The sequence below is a fragment of the Cinclus cinclus genome, chromosome 8 (genome assembly GCF_963662255.1).
Source record: "Cinclus cinclus chromosome 8, bCinCin1.1, whole genome shotgun sequence".
Lineage (NCBI taxonomy): Eukaryota > Metazoa > Chordata > Aves > Passeriformes > Cinclidae > Cinclus > Cinclus cinclus.
Window position 1 is genome coordinate 6556664 of NC_085053.1, and position 20293 is coordinate 6576956.

At 40.8% G+C, this 20293-nt stretch overlaps 1 protein-coding gene across 2 annotated transcripts in view; it reads right to left on the reverse strand.

The window, feature by feature from the left end:
* Window positions 1-18211, reverse strand: part of BRINP3 (BMP/retinoic acid inducible neural specific 3) — a 174880-nt gene extending 156669 nt beyond the window's left edge. The window contains exon 1 of one of the 2 annotated variants that reach the window (XM_062497393.1): window positions 17976-18211. In XM_062497393.1, the coding sequence (XP_062353377.1) occupies window positions 17976-18211 (236 nt within the window). The remainder of the gene's footprint in view (window positions 1-17975) is intronic. The other variant, XM_062497394.1, reaches the window with a different exon arrangement.
* Window positions 18212-20293: the final 2082 nt, after the last annotated feature.

Consider the following 20293-nt stretch of genomic DNA (forward strand, 5'->3'; position numbering starts at 1 on the left):
TTAAGTTTACCAGTGTTTAAAAAATGGCTGAAAACAGAAATTACTTCAAACTACTTCAGAGGGGGCACAGCATGTGTGTCTACCATCCTCTTTGGCTCAAGACTGGTTCCAAAATCTGCACACACGTATTCACACACATTCTCAAAGTTTCATTTCCTTTTAGTAAACAATTATACAACTGACTTCAGTGAAAACGATGCTTTAAAATTTTATTTGGTATGAAAAAGATGTTCAACCAACCTGGAAATCATATAATCACAAAATTGCTAACAGTGGAAAAGGTTTCTCAGGTTGTCAAGTCCAATCACCAACTCAGCACCGTGTTCACCTGTAAACCATGTCCTCAAGTGCCACATCTACACACCTTGTGAACACCTCCAGGTCTGGGCACTCCACTCTTGCCCTGAGCAGCCTGTGCCAGGGCCTGACTACCCTTTCAGTAAAGAAATTTCCCCTGATAGCCAACCTGAGCCTCCTCTGCTGCAACCTGATTCTGTTCCTTCTCATCCTGTCCCTTCTACCTGGGAGCAGAGCCCAACACCCCCTGGCTGTCCCCTCCTGTCAGGGAGTTCTAGAGAACCACAAGGTCCCCCCTGAGCCTCCTTTTCTCCAGGCTGAGCCCCTTTCCCAGCTCCATCAGCTGCTCCTGGTGCTCCAGCCTCTTCCCCAGCTCTGTTCCCTTCCCTGGACACACTCCAGCCCCTCAAGGTCTCTCTGGCCATGAGGGCCCAGAACTGGACTCAGCACTCAAGGTCCCTCAGCTGTGCCAGCACAGGGCACAGCCACTGCCCTGGCACTGTGGCCACACCAGGGCTGGGACAGCCCAGGGGCCATTGGCCTCTGCTCCACCTGAGCACACCTGGGCTCATGTTCAGCCACTGTCACCAGCACCCCCAGGGCCTTTCCTGATGGGCACTTTCCAGTCAATCTGTCCCAGCCTGGAGCCGCAGGGGTTTATTGTGGACAAAGGGCCTACCCTTTGGCACATCTGGCACTTGGCTTTGTTGACCACCCTCACACCATTGGTGGTGGCCCATCAATCCAGCCTGTCTGGGTCCTTCTGCAGGACCTTCCTACTCTCCAGCACCTCAATGTTTTTCTACTGCACTCAGTAGTAGCTGAGCTCATAAAAAGTAAATGTATAGTCCTTGAACACCCTGGCTGTGAAGGCATCTGCCTTCACCTTGTGCTTCTGGCTGTGAGGAGCATGACTGTTCCTCATTTCACAGCATGGGAATTAAATCTCCATAGTACTGTTCCAAATTCCACCATGTGCTATCAGTGAGAAAAACATCATCACTCTTTATATTAGAAAGGAGTTAAATAAATCCCAAATCCTAATCCTTTTGCTGGATTAGTCTCAGCATCAAGTCCACAGTGGACACATTTAAACTTTTATATATTTCCCTCTGTGTATGCCTGTCAATTTACAATGAAGATCAATATACCATTTCATGGTAGTCTAGACCCAGAAATTTCGGTAGTTTGTTAGTTCAGCCCCCCTGATTTAACTAGAAGTGGATTACTTCATCTGAGACAGAGAGTTTAATACCCCACAAGACTATTTCACTATGTCCTTTTTGCATATTTTTTTTACAGAGACAGAATTATTCCTGATTTTCAAGATGTGGTAATAGCCAAAGGGTAAATAACACAAGTGTCTTTGACGGAAGCATTTGTAATTTAAAGTCATTCTTTTCACTCCTTTCTTACTTTTCAGCATTGACTAAAAGGCATTACCAAAACTTGTGGCAGGATAATTTAATTTAGCAAGCAGAAAACATAGGGACTATTTGATTCTGAGTTATATGTTGTAGGCCACCTTCCAGAACATTTTGCTAAGACCAAACAGGTAAGATATTTGGTGATATAGCTCATGAAATGATAAACTGTGAACTATATTGATTAGTAGAAAGCGTGCAGAGGAAAACCAGTGATATTGTCTGATTGCCTGAATAATAAAAGCCACCCAGCATCTTGCATTCTTTCTGAGAATCATAAAAATCGCAGGATGTTTTGGGTTGGAAAGCCTTTAAAGCTCATCCACTTCCACCCCCTGCCATGGGTATCTTCCACTATCCCAGGTTGCTCCAAGCCCTATTCAACTTGGCCTTGGACATTTCCAGGGACGGGGCAGCCACAGCTTCTCTGGGCAACCCGTACCTTACAGCAAACAATTTCTTCCCTATATCCCATCTGACCCTGCCTTCTGGCAGTGGGAAGCCATTCCCTGTGTCCTGTCACTCCAGGCCTGTGTCACAAGTCCCTCTCCAGCTCTCCTGGGGCCCCTTTATGCACTGGAAAGGGCTCTAAGGCTCCCTGGAGCACTGTCTTCTCCAGGTGAACACCCCCAGCCTGGCTCCAGAGCAGAGGGGCTCCAGCCCCTGGAGCATCTCTGTGACCTCCTCTGGACCAGCACTAGCAGATCCATGTCTTTCTCATGCTGAGGACCCCAGACTGTAATGCCAGGTGGGGTCCCATGAGAAAAGACTAGAGGGAGAAACCTCTGCCACAGGTTGCTCAGAGAAGCTGTGGCTGGCTCATCCCTGGAAGTGTCCAAGGCCAGGTTGAACAGGGGCTGGAGCAGCCTGGGATAGTGGAAGGTGTCCCTGCCCGCGACAGGGGGTGGAATGGGGTAGAATCTAAGATTCTACCAACCCAAACTGTTCTGTAGTTTTTATGATTCTGTGGTTTTTATGATTCTGTGGTGCTTTTTCAAGTCAGTGGCATTAGTGGTCCTTACCAGTCAAGAATACCATCTTTCCCATTTAGTCTAATTCTAGGTTTTATTTAACCTGGTTTCTTAAAAAGTGGCAGTCATGGATCAGCATTGTGGTAGTAGGTATTACAGATATAGGGAGGTGTTACAGGCAGATGAGTATATTTTCTGAACTTATTGTACATCCTCAAATGAATTTCATCCATTTCTAGACATATTAAGCTACAAATCACTTTTAAACTATTTTCACATTTGATGACCATACGTCATAGTGGGCAAAATGTTATCACAAAGGCACACCGAAAAATGTTTCTGCAGAGTTTAACGTGAGTGCCAAAACACGACCCTCTTATAAATGTCTTAACTGCAAGACAAGCTGCAGTCAGATATCAGCCATCAACCAGGCGACATGATGATGTGGAAAAGCTATCTGTATTCATTCTGGCACTCAAAGAACAGCTGGCTCCCTGGATTTGCCCTGTGGGTACCAAGCTGGAGCCACTTTCCTCTCCCTGCACTCAGCAGGTAGTGTTATCAGGCAATTGCTCCAGTGGCCTTTCCCTGGTGGGATTGTTACCATCCTCTTCCTTTGTTTGCTGGCTTTAAGGGATGTTTCTTGACAGACCAGCTCCTTCTGAAATTACTGATTTTTTAGCATGTTTCAGGATAATCTCACACGACAACAGAAAAGCAAAGCACAAGCTTTTTTTTTTTTCACCACTGGGAAATGCATATTTCACAAGGATAAAACCACTTCATCTCAGGTGCCCACTGTTCAGAGTTGCCAGCCACAAGTTCATTTGGTAACGTATAGGCTGGCCTTTCTCTCTTCCATCCTACCCTCTCTCAAAAATTCTGTTCCCTGACTAAATTCTGAAATATTACCAAGTTTACTTAACTAAAACTGACCTTTGCCTACTGTTTTAGTCTGGTTATTGTGACAAAATTAATCCCTTTGAGGGAGAGAAGTATGGTAACTCTTGCATATCAGCCTCACAAATGACTTTCCAAAGCTGAGTTAGAAATAGGAGTTCCATGACCTCAGTTTTTGTGGTGTAGAAACTTGCCAAATCCCACTTTGTTTTAGCATAAATACTACATAAACATTGTTTTATTGCTGTCAAGAGCCATATAACATCTGGGAAACCCACTCATGGTTTGGAAGTCTCATAGTTTAGCTGTGAAGACAAGAGAAATAGAATGAAATAAGCATGGCTTACACATTGTATATCTATTTTTGTCTCCCTATAAATGTAGAATTGGTACATTAAGACACTTTTAAAAGTATAAGTACCATTTTTTTTAAATTTTAATGTCCTGCTTTGCAACCTTTTAAGTTTAAATGTTTTTTTAATCATCTCTAAATTCCAATGAATTACTATTGTTAAAATTCCTTTGTAAGTTTTCATATTTTACCAATCTCATAGAATGGGAAGATGACCATCACTTAAAAAAAAAAAAATGTTTGATTGTTTATTTTGGTTTTTTGATTATTTTTGTCACTCTGAAAGAAAAAGTGTCTGGGAGTTTGACACATTATATTGGTTTCCAAGACTCCTTCATGGTTTGGGTGCCAAGGAAACACATACCCAAGTCACACAGAACTGCTACTTCAGAACATGTAAACAAGCACACATTTGTGCTCATCCAGTCCGAGGAGTCAGCATTAGAAACAGACACAACCATTACTTTGTCAGGCAAAATGCTAAATAAACAAATGCGCCTTTGAAGTCAACCACATAAAAAATAGTTCTACTAAAAGGAAAATCAAATTTCAAAGGGAACTACAATAAAAATATCTTCCAGACACTACACAAGGCCCGAAACAAAACAACAACAACAACAAAAACAAAAAAAGTGAATAGGAAAAGGTATCTAAGGAACAAATCAGTCCTGGGCACTGAACTCAACACCAACTCCTCCTTTCAGATTCTTTGATAGTTTGGAGTTGTGCACCACTTGTAATATTTATTAAATATATATTGACAGCTCTTAGCACCATCAACACATGAGCATATGATGGATGTAGAAAGGAAGATACAGGTGGAAAATCTATTGCATATGAATTTCCCATGACATTATCACACAAGGACTCTATGGAAAACTGAGATTTAAATGAAGAGCTTCTGTAGTCACATACATATCTGTTTTTTCTGTACCTGGTGAAGGCTAATTTCATTAACTACATCCAGAATCATATGGAAAGACAGAGAAAAAAATGGAGCAAAGTCATAGTAGCCCCTTCCTGGGGCTTGGGTTTCTATCTTTTTACTTACAGAATTTCTGCTTCCCTAGCAGACACCTGTCTTTCAAACCAAGACATTCCTGTATGAAAAAGAAGTTTCATGGTAATGGAAAAGAAAAAGAAGTTTCATGGTAATGTGTTTCAGTTACAGATTCTCAGAAGTCTTCTATTGTAGCCACAGCTAAAATTTAATGGATGAGTTTAAGGTATAATCTAGAGTTGACCAAAGCATGAGAAAATGCAGCAATATCTGACAGAATGTTTCTGCCATAGGCACTTTAGTACAAGGATCTAATCAGTAAAGATCTTTTGGCACTTCCAGGGTTGCAAAGATATTCTGCATTTCTGATTCATGAACAAAATGCCCATAGCAAACTTCATTAATGTCTTGGCCACAGGCTCCTATTCAGACACCAGACTGCAGAGGATACAAGGTTTTGTTTCTAATGAACAGTGTTCTTCTCTCTGCAAAAAGGTGAATCAATAAACTATTTTTTTTATCTCATCAACATCTATCTTTGTGCATACATATATCCACATAACTCTACATACACACACATGCACATGCATACATGCATGTGAACAGAAATATACACTCATGAATCTATATAAACACATGCATTCATATTCACACCGGCTCATTCTCACAGTAATCACCAATATTTGGGCTCTAGACATCAGTAAATTAGCAAGCACCACAGTCTACATGTTTTCCACTTATTCTAATTTATCAAGCCTGGTGGTTTGCTACCAAAATCATCATTACAGAAACACAGAATCTGTCAGTTTGGAAGGGACCCACAAGGATCTTTGAGCCCAGCTCTGGACCCTGCACAGGACACCCCAACAATCCCATCTTGTCCCTGAGAAAGTTGTCCAAATGCTCCCACAGTTCTGGCAGCCTTGGGGCTGCATCCAGTCCCTGAGGAGACTGTTCAGTGCCCACCACCCTCTGAGGGAAGATTTCCTAATATCCAACCTAAACCTCCCCTGACACAACTTCAGGCCACTCCCACGAGTCCTGTCCCTGGCCATGAGACAAGGCATCAGTGTCTGTCTCTCTTGCCCTCTCAGGGGAGTTGTAACAGCAGTGAGGTGTCCTCTCAGTCTCCTCCAGGTGAACAGTCCAACTGCCCCCAGCGACTCCTCATAAGGCTTCCCCTCAAGGGAAGCCCTCCTTTGGATGTTCTCTAATAGTTCAGTGTCTTTCCTATATTGTGGCACTCAAAATTGCCCCCAGCACTTGAGGTGAGGTCACCCAAGAGCACAGTGGGGACAATCAATCTCCCACCTGACCTGACCAGTGATGCTGGTACTGATGTCCCCAGGACAGGGATGTCCCTCCTGGCTGCCAGGGCACTGGTGGCTCAGATCCAGCTGGCAATGGACAGGGCTCTTCCCACAGCTGCTCTCCAGCCTCTTGCTCCCCAGCGCATGCACACAGCCAAGGTAGCCCTGCCCCAGGTGCAGCACTGTCCTTATTAAAGTCCATATGGTTGGTGTTTGCCCATCTCTCTAATTGTTGAGGACTTTCTGCAGCGCCTTTCTGCCTTTGAGGGAGTCAAACAGCTCCTCCCAGCTTTGTATGACCTGTGAACCTGCTGAATATCCCTTCCAGCTCTGTGCCTGGGTCGTTAATGCAGACACTGAAGAACACAGGGCTGAGGATGAAATCCTGTGGAACCCCACTAGAGACAGGTATCCATTCTGATGTCACTCCAATCACTATAACCTTTTGTGCTTGGCTCGTGAGCCACATGCCCACCCATTTCATGATATATTTATCTAGCTGTGGGATGGACATTTTGTCCAGAAGGATCCCGGAAAAGACAGTCTGGAAAGCTTTACTGAAATCCAAAAAAACTACATCAACAGGCTTCTCTTGATCAACCAGGTGGGTCACCTTTTCATAATAGGAAATCAGGTTTGATATGCAGAACTTTCCCCTCATGAAGCTGTGCTGGCTGTGAACAATGACTGTGTTATCCACCAGGTGTTTTTCAATACCTCCCAGAATAACCTTCTCCTTAATTTTGCCAGGTCCTGAAGTGAGGATGACAAGCCTGTAGTTTCCAGGGTCCTCCTTCTTGCCCTTCTTGAATATCAGCAGAAGACTTGCCAGATTTCAGTCAGCTGGGACTTCTCTGGATTCCCAAGACTGCTCAAAAATCATCATGAGAGGTTTTGCAATGGCATCAGCAGGTCTTTGAGGTTTCCTGGATTAATCCCACCAAGCCCTGTAGATTTGTAGGGATCCAGCTGGAGCAGCAGATCCCTCACAAGTACAGGGTAGATTGGGAGTTGATCATTCTCACAGACAGGGTCTTCCAGCTCACAGCACTGAAACCCTCTGGGTCCATCATCCATGTTGAAGACAGAGGGGAAGAAGGCAATAAACACCTCTGCCTTGTCCCCATCCCAGTTTATGAAGTGACCACTGTTATCCTGGCAAGTGTCAACATTATTTTTACTCTTCTTTTTGCCATTAATGTATTTGAAAAAACTCTTTTAATCTTCCCCAACAGTTCCAGCAGCCTCAGCTTCAGCCGAGCTTTGGCTGCACAAGTTTTCTCCCCACAATGGGGAGTGGCATCTCTGTATTCTCCCCCCATCATCTGACCCTGCTTCCACATCTTCCTTTTTAATCTTATTTCCAAGAGAAGATCCCTGTTCAGCCAAACTGATCTTCCACCTCGTCTGTTTGATTTCCAGCATTTGGGAACTGCTGACGAGCAAAACTGACCAGGACTGATGGGCCCTAGCACCTTTAAAACATTTTCCCAGGAAAATGGGAAAACTAGTCACCCTTGCTGACTAGTTCACTGATCAGCCTGATGTTGCTCTCCACATGGCCAGAGTTGAGGTTTTGCTGGCATTTTTCCTTCTGCCACCAGAGATTTTAAACTCAACATCTCCATGCTTCCTGTGGCCAATATGGCCCCAATCTCCATTTTTCTCACAAAATCTCAGCTGTTGATAAGCAGCAGATCCAGGAGTCCATCTTTCCAACTCAGGTCCCACAGGACCAGTTCCAAAAAGTTGTCATCCAGGTGTTTCAGGGTAGAGCTGGTGGTGTTTTGGAAGGCCCCATGACAGAAGGACTTTCTTCCGCCTTATTACTTGTCTGGCCTTGTAGTTCCAGAGCCTCGTGCCTGTTGTAGGAGGTGCCAGCCCTACCTGTCAAATTCTCAGGAGGAGGAGGAACTTTCTTCATGGTTTGTGCAGGCACTTGCCTCCAGCCTTCATCTTCAACACACCCTTGGCTAACAGACCTTTGACTTAATTACCCTGCAGGCCTGTGAGTCCACCTGCTTCTCCACCACAATGGAGGCCTGAGATTCCTGAGAGTCTTGAAACTGAAGCATCACTGAAAATAATCAGTTTCTTTCTTGTTTGCCTGAATCTTATGTATTAAGTTTTAATAACTTAAACATACTGCTTTTAAAATTTATTTTGCATGTTCAAATTAATGAAATGTAGACAAAAGTTTGTTAATGCAGGTTATCAGATTGCTTATGCTGTTTAAGGTTCATCCTTCATTATTATTATCATCATCATCATCATCTGTAGCCAATATTTTTTTGTAAATGGTTAAAGATGTAGTTTAAAATAAAATACAATTAGATATTACTTGATAATAAACTGATATCTTTGTTTACTTTCCCTTATTAGACCAGATATATCAGGAAGCAAAGATGATATTGTATTTAAGTTCCTAGTAAAGCATCCAGTCCTACTGCTGGCAGTCAGGATATAGACAAGACATTTATATTAGTTATAGTTCAAGAACTGTAAGGATATAGTTCAGAATTAGCTGAAACACAATATTTATTTTAGATTAATCAGTTACTTTTCCTCAGCTCTCAGATTCTGCTTTCTTTCTGAATATTTGGTAGTGTCTCTTCTGTTTTGATTTTAAATTATGTTACTCATATAAGTCAAAACCTCTCTATGTGCTTTTCCCTCAAGAAATTAGCATTCACTCCTCAAAACCAGATTCTATCTCTGGGATGCACGCGAGACCCGCATACACAACTTCTAAATTGCTGGTGGGCTCTGTGTGTGCATTTTTCAGAGCTCTGTATATATCAATTTGTCTGGTCAGTAACAGTATCTTCTCAAGCTGCATAAATAAAGTAGTAATTGGGAGTATCAGAAGATGAATTGCAATACAGAGCCATTAATGACCTTAAGAACACGGTTATCCATAACAATCATATTGGGATTCTAGGCAGAATCAAGCAACAAGATGTTATTTTGAAGTATTGCTTTTCTTCACAAGGGTCACTGCTGGAATGAACCTGTAGCTACAAAAAAAAAAATTCCACGACCAGCATAATGACTTTGAAAACCTGTAGAATCAATCAATCCGAGCGAGAAGAGAACCAAGATTTGGAGCCAGAAATATTGACCATGACCTTAACTTAAGGATAGTACAAGAAAATGACAAATATTCTTGAGTGAGCACACTCGGTGTCAGTTGCTCTTTTTCTGCATGGAAAAGGCACAAACGCCCTCCTATACAAAGAATCACACACTCCAATCAATCCCACTGGCCTTTTCTACAGAGAAGGTTTCTGTGCCACTCAGTCATTTTTTTCTGTATGGCATTCCACCCATACAGACTTAATATATGGTCAAAAAGAAAAACCTGAAAGCTATTCTGTTTGGAGTCAGCTACTGCTCTAGCAGCAGTGAGAGAAAATGACAATGTGGGGGTTAAAACAAAAGCACAGATAATTTAATTCAAGTAATTTTAAAAAAATCCTTTTCTTTTTTCTTCAGTTACTAAAATAAATCTTGGTAATTGTTTTCTCCTTTATAAAAGGCATCAGCATTTGATATCCTCTACATCCTGAACATCGCTGATATCCAGCAGGGATACTGAAACAAAAATGAAAAGGGTAAAAAAAAAAAAAAAGAAATAACAAAGACCAAACTAATGAAATGACTTCAAAGAATTAATGAAAATGACCTGATTTCATGCACAAAATCCTGTCAGTCTACCCTGCTGACTGAAGAATGTATCTGTTATTAGTGTTAAACAGCTTTTACACTACTTCAGTGATTGCATGAAACCATTATGTTACAGCCACTATTATACTATTTTTTTTAGGGCAACTTAAATGATTCATGAACTCACTAACTGAAATGATGACATACCATATTCTCTAAATACATGTACTTTGTTCTAGGGCAACATATCAGTAGGAGGTTTGATCTAACAATTATCCTTAAAATATTAGATTTTGAAAGAGGATATATTCTAGAAATAGGTTATAATAATATTTACAAAAAATAATATTTGCTCTTCTCCTTGCCATTTGAGTTTCTTTGGGATCTTTGATTAAATACACAGAACAAATAAGGTGAAATACAAAGACAGATTGTCAAAACACAGACTTCTGCATCGTATTATGAAAAAAATAAATACAGAAGGCAGTCTTGACATCAATAATCTCCTTTGTTGCCAAGCTGAAACACGTTCATGTTCTTGTCAAGAAGACTCCTGAGAGCACTCCCAGTCCTGCTGGCACAGCCAGCACTGTCCCCCAACACCCTGCCCACTGCTGCTCTATCTCACCAGGAGAAACTCCACCCTTACTTTGGAGCCCTGCAGGCTGATACTGAGCCAACCATGTGGAGTGTGGGGATATGGGGTAGGTCTGAGCCTGCTCCTTAGCTAAACACCCTAGAGGCCTTGGAGTTCTGTAGAATTGGGCTCTCTGATAAATAACTTGGGGTATACTGAATGCCCTGCAAGATTCTGTAGGAAGTCAGAATCACTTTAAAATATACTGTTTCTTCAGAGGCTGTCATGCTTTTCAGAGACTCACAGAATGGTTTGGATTGGAGGGACCTTAAAGCCCATCTTTTTGCATCCCTTGCCACGGGCCACACTATCCCAGGCTGCTCCAAACCCTGTTCAACCTGGTCTTGGAATGGGGTGTTTTTTCCAAGATCTTCTGATGTGGGCTGATACTGTGGATCAGTCTCAAAAGCAAACTTGATTTCTTCTTTGTTCTTGAGTAAAAAGTGTCCTCCTTTCTCCAGAGCACATGACTTCTCTGCCATGCTGGCTCATAGTTGTCAGAGAGTTGGAAAAACAGAGTCAGTTTGGGAATCAGAACTGCCTGCCTATCTTCCTGTCCATCTCTGAGCCCTCATTTCTGTCTGCCCTTTTCCTGGGCCACAAGTACCCACAAGATCTCAGGCTCTTTCACTACTGCCCATGGAGATATCATTTATCCATGCACGACAGACCCCTTACACAACTGGGATTGTGAGCACACACCTAAACAAGTGTCTGCTCATTATCTTCTGCACCCTTCATGTCTCTGATATTCATCTTAGGAGCCCCCTGATTCTCCCAGTGCTATTGGAGATAGCCAAATCCTCCTTCACCTTTGTGAACATCCAGTCTAGGGACTTATCAATCCTTAAACATTCTGGCTAAACTAAGCTAGGGCCTGGTTATAATTAATCTGAAAACATGTTCTTAACTCTTTTGTTATGTTATGCATGGATTCTCTGTTTAAATTTTCTCTTCCTTTATTTCCACCTTTTCATAAGCACATACCCTCCAGAGAAACCCCTGAAGGAAGATCAAGAAACTAATATAATACTGATAATAGGAATTGCTAATTGTAAAGCATCATGACCTCATATGTTTTTAGGCTCTAAAATTAAAACAAAAATGCTTTCTTATGAAAGGGATTTGCATTTGGACAAAGGGATGGAAATCCAATTATTTTGGAGGACATTGTCCAGGTATTTCTAGACCTGGAAGTATGGCCATCTAAAGCTTTAATTTTGCTCAGGTATGTACTTATTCAAGCAGTTTCACCAAACCTAGTTATTTAACTGATGTCATGGTTTTTTATGCCCAGGTAACTAGAATAGAGAGGCTGTTGTATCACAATCCAAAATTGAACTTATTGATGTTTTTCATACCCAGACATTCTTAAAAATGTGCTGGGGTACAAATATTATTTTTAGTGGAAATTTACCAACTCACAATCCCAAAAACTCTCTTTGAGCTGCTCTTGCCCATTACCAGCCTGTGAGCCCCTGAAATTCAAAAGAGGACTTAGTGCAATTCCCAGTCTAGCCTTTTGCAAACATTCTTGGAATGATGATTCATCTGATTTCTGTATATTTTATCCACCAAGTTGAATGCAATATTCCATAAGGGAAGCTGACCAATTATAACATAGACCAGAAACACTTTACTGATAGAGTGAATTTCCAGAAAAGGCAGAGAGAATCATTCCTGTTCTTGTTAAAGCACTTGTACTGAAAACCACTGCTGGAAGACCTTTGTTAGCTCTTCTCCACACTTTGAAATTCCAGATTAATCAGTTCAAATCAACCTCAGGAAGAGCACAAGGAAATGTTATTCCAGACCATACACTGGAGTTAAAATTATGATTCAGGGAATATTGTGTACCTGCACTCCTGAACCCTCTAGGTTTTTATTAACATTGTCTGTCACGTGTCCAGAAGTCTAATGAGAGCTGTGGGCTAAAATATTTTGCTAGGGAGTAAAAAAAAATGACAAAACCAACTAATTTTGGCCCTACTTAGGTTCACACACAGGAGTTGAAACATATGAATGAGTGCTCTGTTACAGTCTTGGGTCTTCCTCACTTTACCCAATGGGTTCAGTCACCAGAGGATTCAGAACAAAGCAGAACCCAATGTGTTCTTATCTTTAACTTGATACCATTATTTTCAAATGCTTCTATTTTTGTAGCTGTTCATGGACACATTTCCTTTTCTAACAACCTCTAAAGGAATTTTCTTAAGCCAATTGAATACCATGTTGCCAAGAGCTACTCAATGCTTCCAAGAGATTCTTTTTTTTTTCCCTTTGCAGAGTAGTGTTGGGCACGTGCTAGGTGTAGTTGCCCCAAAGGATGTCAATGGTCACTGAAACTTCATCCATTTTTATCTGCATCATATCTTATAACCCTTTCCTCCTGTTCATAGGTTTGGGAAGGTTCTGTATCTTTGTATGTCCCAGAATATCTTTAATGATTAGGAATCTTTTCTAAAGAACCCACCTAAACTAATTCATAGCCAGTTTATACCAATTTGGTTTTGAGACACCAATGGCTTCTTGTTTAGATAGTTCATCTCACTTTGTAACACTCATTCTGTTGACAGGGGACTGTATCCTCTTTCAGCTCTCTTCCCCCCCAAGTATTGTCAAGTATTTCCACCTTAAAAGAAAGAGTGAGGTTGTTTCTTCCCCTGATTTTTCACATCTGTTTCAGGTTTTAAATCATTTTGCTTCAACAAAACCCCACAATATCTCTGAGGAGATTTCCTCAAGACCTTATTTGATAGCATAAATACTTCCCTATTTCTGTAGAAATTGCCTCTTCTGATACAATGTAGGTTCTTTGCATAATTTCACAATCACTCTTTCCATCCTGGTAACCTCTCATCTCATTCTGTTTGGATTTCAATTCCTTTGTCTGGGTAGCTGATTTACATAAGAGGCACAGCAGTCCCTTTGTGTATTAAATAACAAATTATAAACTTAGTTTTCCTTGCCAAAATACTTATTGATGCTAACGGCAGGAGCCACCTTCTATGAAATATTGACATTCCCATGAATCTAGAGCTTTTCAGCAGCCATCCAGGTGCTTTCTTGGTGCTTTTCTTCATAGATTAGTGACAATGAATACCACTAAAAATTGTGGCAATAATTAAATTTCCTGCAGGGGGATATTCCCTTTGAAGCATTAAGGGAACAGAACACTGCCACATAATCAACTCAACCAGCCCACCATTTCAAACTTATAACAATGTTGAGAACACCAGTTGTATATGATTTAGTACTCTGCAATATCAGACTCAAACTTATTTCATATTTATGTTTCTCTTTCATCTCTGTCCTGTAAAACTGAATACTCCTGGCCTTGGAGGGAGTCAGCTTGTTTGCCCATGAACAAAACTGTACTTCAAAGTATAGAATAAAATATGGGTAGTAAATGATTTTTCTGCTGCTACATTCCCACAATTGAAGCACTAATTGGTTTTATCATAATTGTTTTATGCTACCAGATATGGAGATAAGAAAAAGTGTAACTTTTATGTTTAAAAAGATATGCTGAAGTTCAGACTGCTTATTAGAAATTTGGCTCAGTTAATCAGTATGTTCCTTGGTGCAAATCTTTGGCTCCATCCCTGTAATTTATAACAGACTCATGGTCAGATGAACACTTGTTTACAGTGACCAGAAGGTGTGGATACAAAGTGGTTGCTTTTTGCCTCCTTGGCATGCAGACAGGGACCTTGGCTTTAAGCTGAAAAGAGTAAATTTAGATTGGATATTTTTCCCTGTGAGGGTGGGGATGCCCTGGCACAGGGTGCCCAGAGAAGCTGTGGCTGCCCCTGGATCCCTGGAAATGTCCAAGGCCAGGCTGGATGGGGCTTGGAGCAGCCTGGGATAGTGGAAGGTGTCCCTGACCATGAGAACTGGGTGATCTTTAAGGTCTCTTCCAACACTCACCAGTCTCTGATTCCATGAAAACAGAAATGCTAGCACACAGTTCATGAAGTGATCAATTTTCCTGTTCTAGGCTAAAAGTTTGACTACATGAATTTTAAATGGAAACATATTATGTAAAATTAGAATTGAAAAAAGTAAACCTACTGAGTATTATTAAAAACAATTGCCATATGTGAAATTAAACTTTAAAATCAGTCTGTCTCCTGCCATGCGAGTGACAGAAATAGAAGAATTAGCACAACATTGTTTTACTCAATACCTGAAAAATAATAACAATTATTCCTTCAAGTAAATTCTATTTTAATATTCTTTGTTATTCTCTCTACTGGGTGCTTTTCCAGTTCTCTGTCCTATTATCTGATTTTAATCATTCTATGTCTTTCAGGGGCCTGCAACCCTGATCCCATTCAAACCAGTGTCAAACAATGATACAAGACAGAGGCCTTTGTACCTGTAACTTTGGGATTTACAGAAAAATGCATTACCTCATATAACCAAAGCAGAATAATGTGTATTCTCTGCTTTTTAATATTGTTTTGATTAAAATAGAGAATGTTATTAATGAAGGGATTAAATAAAATCTTTGTGATATTACAGATTCCATTGAGATTTTTTTTTTCTGCAACACTACTGCCTCTCCTGAGACTGCAAATGGAGAGGAAATGAAAATATCATTCTAGTCATCGAATAATTGTTCCATTGTTGGAAAGCAAAAATCAAACAACAGTCTCACACTGAAATCTCCTGCCACACACCCTAAACTATGACATGGAATATATGCAACTCACTGCTGGGTTTATGTTATTTTTATTAAGGCCATTTCATTTCTGTTAGTTGTAGACAAACAATCCCAGCATGAGGTTGGTTTTCCTAAGTTGGTTCCCATGGGCAGCAGGACTTGATGGGTTTTGGCAGAGAGATACAACTGGTCATCTCCTGTGTAAGGCTTGGAAGCTGTCAGTCTGGAGACACCAGAGCAGAGCTGCTACTGCTCAAAGCCCAGTTGGTTCTTTTGGAGCCAGCCCCTTGCCCAGAAAAGAGGCATCCCTTTAGGTAGCTTGCAGCTACTTGCCATTTTTGTGCCATTAAAAAAAAAAAAAAGAAAAAAAAAAGGGGATCTTCAGTCATTTTCTGTCTGACCCAACAGTGCTATCAACATCCTGCCAGGAAGGCTCACATGAGACACTATTCCCTGGAGTTCCCCACCCTATTCATCTCATTCATCCTAAAACCCATGGGTTTTGACCTGGCATGGATTTATAATGAAGGAAGAGGACTTCCCTTCATCCTTAATCTTTAAACATCAGGTCTCAGGTGTGCAGTTCAAGGGTTGAGTGGAGAGCTCAGGGACTGGAGGGGCTGTGTGAGCACCTTTCTCCCTTGTTAATACAGCTGAGTCCCTGCAGGCAGGTGCTTACCTCCCCTTACCTCTCCCTTCAAATAAGGACGTGTCCCTGAGGGATCATTGCCATTAGGTAAAAGACAGGTGAGGGAATGAACAGACAATTAGGCTCCAAGTCCTACAGTCTGGGAAAGCTCATAGAAAAGCAACAGGGATTAAATTTGCAGAGTGTGGCTTCTAACACAAGGTCACGGTGTTCTGCAGTACTCACTAACGGGACCACATTTTACAAGGAAATTTTACAATAAGATTTGTTTTTTGGAGGGCTGAATCAAAAAATAAGTACAGCTTGTGGCTCTTTCAACTTCCTGGCTCATTTCTTGAAGGGAATAGGCAGAGAATGGAACTAAAGATGAGAAAAAATTTCTGTGGGATTGTGTAAATTAAAGTCAATTGAAACCTATGCACAAACCCAAATAAATATTAGCAGTGTGATTACAGATCTGTGAAACTTAACAGTGTTGCTGTAATGATGGCTGAGAGGAGAAAAATTCTCCAGGACCTGATTGTAAGAGCTCAAACGAAATACAATTCCATCTTTCATGTTTAGCAAGATAATTTTGGTTCAGTTTTGACTAATGCAGAATAATGGGAATAAAATATGCTGCCTCAGCCTCTGCATTATTGGCTTTACATTACTGGTTCTGACAGCTGGCTTTTAAAATGCAGTAAATATTGGGCAATGCTGTTCTGTTAAGACAAGCCACTTCATCAAGCATATTTCCAAATCACACTTAATTTTCAAAATGTTTTTAATTTCTCTGTATATCCTCTGTAAGGGAGCCCACTGCAAAATTGACCTGCAACAGAGTGCCCTCTACTGCATGTATTTGGGAAAGGAAAATAAAGCAAATTCCATAAAAACAAAATCTTTACACACTGAGGCCAGCATGTGTGTCACAGGCCACTGGACACTGAACAAAGTATAATATACATAGAGGCATACCTTCTTCTAAAGGACTGGATATCACTAGGGAATAATAGCCTAAAACAGATACGACACTTGCACAATGTCTTCCGTGGTTTTCAGTGAAATCAGTGTGTGTCCTCCCATAACAACATGGTGTGTGTTTGTAGGATGGAAATCTGCCCTGTATTGCTCTGCTGCCCCACTTTCTTTTGGCTGTTGGGAGAAATCCATCACTATTTGATGTGAAAAGTCTCTCTACTTATAGATTTATTTTCTCCATCTTTAATCTCCCCTGGTCTCTCATTTTTCCTTCTGTCTACTTGCCATTAGGTCACTCATATTAGGCTGAACTCCCCTTTTCCTTCCCATCAATATGCCCAATACTGATGATATTGGATGCTACTGAGTTACACCCATTGCAAATGACTGATCAGATATTTCACCAGTGCTGTGTCAAGAGTAGAGACTCACAGGTTACAATCATATCATTGAAGCAATTCCACAACCAGGCCCATGTTCTCAAGCGGACCTATACTTCTGAAGGCTTCCCCTGTTTCTTTCTTTTCTTGGTCTGAATTAGGCCAGCCTAATGCTGAGATTTGTGATGAACCAAATTCGCAGTGGCTCTTATCACTTGATTCCTCAGGGAATAGAACACCCCTCTTCAAAGCACTGGCAGGAACTAGCATTAAACATTTTTGAGTCACTTTTGAAATGTCCTCCTTTGTACCGTGAAGTCTGTTCTGTCAGCAGTATATGCAGAGCCACAGTTTCATTCCTAAAGCCTCAGCTTAAGTCTTGAGGAGCCACACAGTAAGCAATTGAACTTGATGCATGATCAAAGGTTATCCCTCTGCAACCAAAGGTGGTATTTGAATCCCTAGAACATTTTTGACAATATCACCAGGACAGAGTAGAGGTAGGTAGTAAACAACAAAGTTTTTCAGAGAAACATAATGAATTATCAAAAGTTCTTCAAACAAAACAGAAACAACACAAGCAGCATTTCCATAATAGACAGTGGCCTTGCATATGGCCTAGCATATATTTCAGCAATTAATTTGTTGTCTATGGATTTGTTCCCACAACTGAACCTTTCCCTTAAGGAAACCCTTATTGACAATTTACAACTTCTATGGACGGTATCTCTGTAAGTGCTTTCCCTTTGCTTCATACCTGTAAATCTTGTATCTTGTGCTAAATCCCTGTCGACTTCTGTCCACAAAATCAGTGTATTCCTGTGAGCGATGGAAGGGTCCCTTATCAGAGAGGAGCCAGTCGAAGGGGCTTGTGGCATGCTGATCCGAGACAGCAGCAACTGCTAAAACCCAGCAATGAAGACTCAGTGCTATCCACTCCCATAGAGCCATCAGAGAGAACAATTCAGCACCAGCACTGCATCGCCATATCATGCTTCCACTGGGGACTTAGAGCCTTCATTCTCTTAGCTTTCCCTCAACACCTAGACAAAATACACAGTCAATTAGATAAGCACACACTAGGCATCCCTTGGAAGTAGAAACAAGTTTCCTTTCTTTCAGCTTAAAGAAATAGTGGCCTGTATTATGTTTTACATTAGCATAAACCCCACTAGGCTAGTTAACAGTGGAGTGTTTCAGTACTTCAAATGCTATGAAACTAATGTCTTCATTAACATCATTAGCGATAATATTTACTGTTGAAGGGAAACTTTCACAAATCATCAGGGGAGGGATTGCTGGAGTTTTTTCCCATTCATGCTAGTCATTAATGAAAAATATGCAACATCAGATTCTTGTCTGTTAGCAGCAGTACAAAAAATCATTCAGCAATGTCTGTACAGAAGCTCACAGTTCACACATTGGACAGAAAACTGGTGAAACTCAGAAGACCCAGGCTGCTTTCTCTTTTAATGTCCTTGGAAAAATTACATTGTGGTTTGTCTTCACTGCAAAGTGTAGTTAACAGACCCACGTCACTCTGTCCAAACCAGCATGGCTGGACAGAGTGACTGACCTGATCAAGAGCTCTGGAGCTGCCCACAGTGATGAGTTCAAGTGATTTACACCAACTCCAGATACTGAAATTTTGCGTATCCCTAACAGCAGTGTTTTACTTTCAGACCAAATCACTCCAACTCAGTGGATCAGCCTAGGAACACTTTTTTAAATAGTGTCTAAACAATTTTTTGTGTGCCCAATTGCAAATCAAGTATTGATTGCATCAGGTAGAAACTCAGTGAAGACAACCCACAGTTTCTCTCTGTTCCCCAGACCCATACCTGTGGAATGGGCTAATGTTTTAATATCCTGCAGAGATTTCACTGAAATATATATGCAAGATCACGAGGTTTTCGGACATGAAAAAGGTCATGTAGATTCCTAAATATATAGGAGCAATCAGTTCCAGTTTTCAGTCTAATGTGAAACAGCACAGAATGAATTAAAATATATGAATGTGAGAGCTTTAATTTTTCTAGCTGACGAGTTTACAGGGAATAAAATGTTTGATTCACATTCACTCAAATCAGCGCTCACCATGACATTTTTACCATGCCCTTTGCTATGATTTTTGGAACTTGGCAGGAAATTTTCCTTCCCATCAGTAATTTAGTCTGTAAGTGCACCCTAAAAGAAGGATATTTCCAACAGAACAGTCCTGAAGCTGAGCACTCAGCACCCCCATCCCTTATAATAAAAATTGTGTCACTGAATAAATATGCTCTGTGCATATATGTGAGACATTAATATTATCAGAGTCTATAGGAAGCTGACTACCTGCAGTAGAGCACAGAGGTTCTTGTGAACTAACAGGAATTTACAGTCTAAGAATATAAGAATCTATCTATACAACCAGATAAGTACTCAAGCTGTATGTGGTGTAATTGTTTGTAACATGATTTGGACATGATTCTGCAAACAATGTATAAAGAAACACCTTGCTTATGTTCCATGCTGAGCATTTACCAAGTCACTGAATTGTAACCATAAACAGTTACAGCCATGCAGTGGTTTCTGACCATAAAAAAAAAGCTTACATTAATTTTATAAATCCTTTGAAATTAAATTTCAGGAGTCTACAACTGAGACTTGTCCAGCTTTTATTTATAATCCCAAGTCATCACTTTCATGCAAGGAAAGTGTATATTGAAGTTTGAGTATCATCTTCCTAGACTGGTGGGGTTTCTTTTCCTTCATAGATTGAAATTCATGTATTTGAGGTTACACCACTGCAAAACCTTCCTCCCACTGTTTGAGAAAATCTGCGCAGATTTGAAGCAAAACTGAAATGCAATAGATTGCTCTACTAACCCATAAAAGCCACCATGATCATTTGGTTTGCCAGTTCATGTTGAAAATAGATCAGTATGAAAGAAGAAAACATTCCAGTCACTTCCAGACAGGCCAAACCAGCCTTTGCATCACAACAGAGGAAAAATCCACATATGCTTTTGTCTCTTCTTATCATTAATTGGGGAAAAATATATCACACAGCATATTCATTCCCTTCCATCA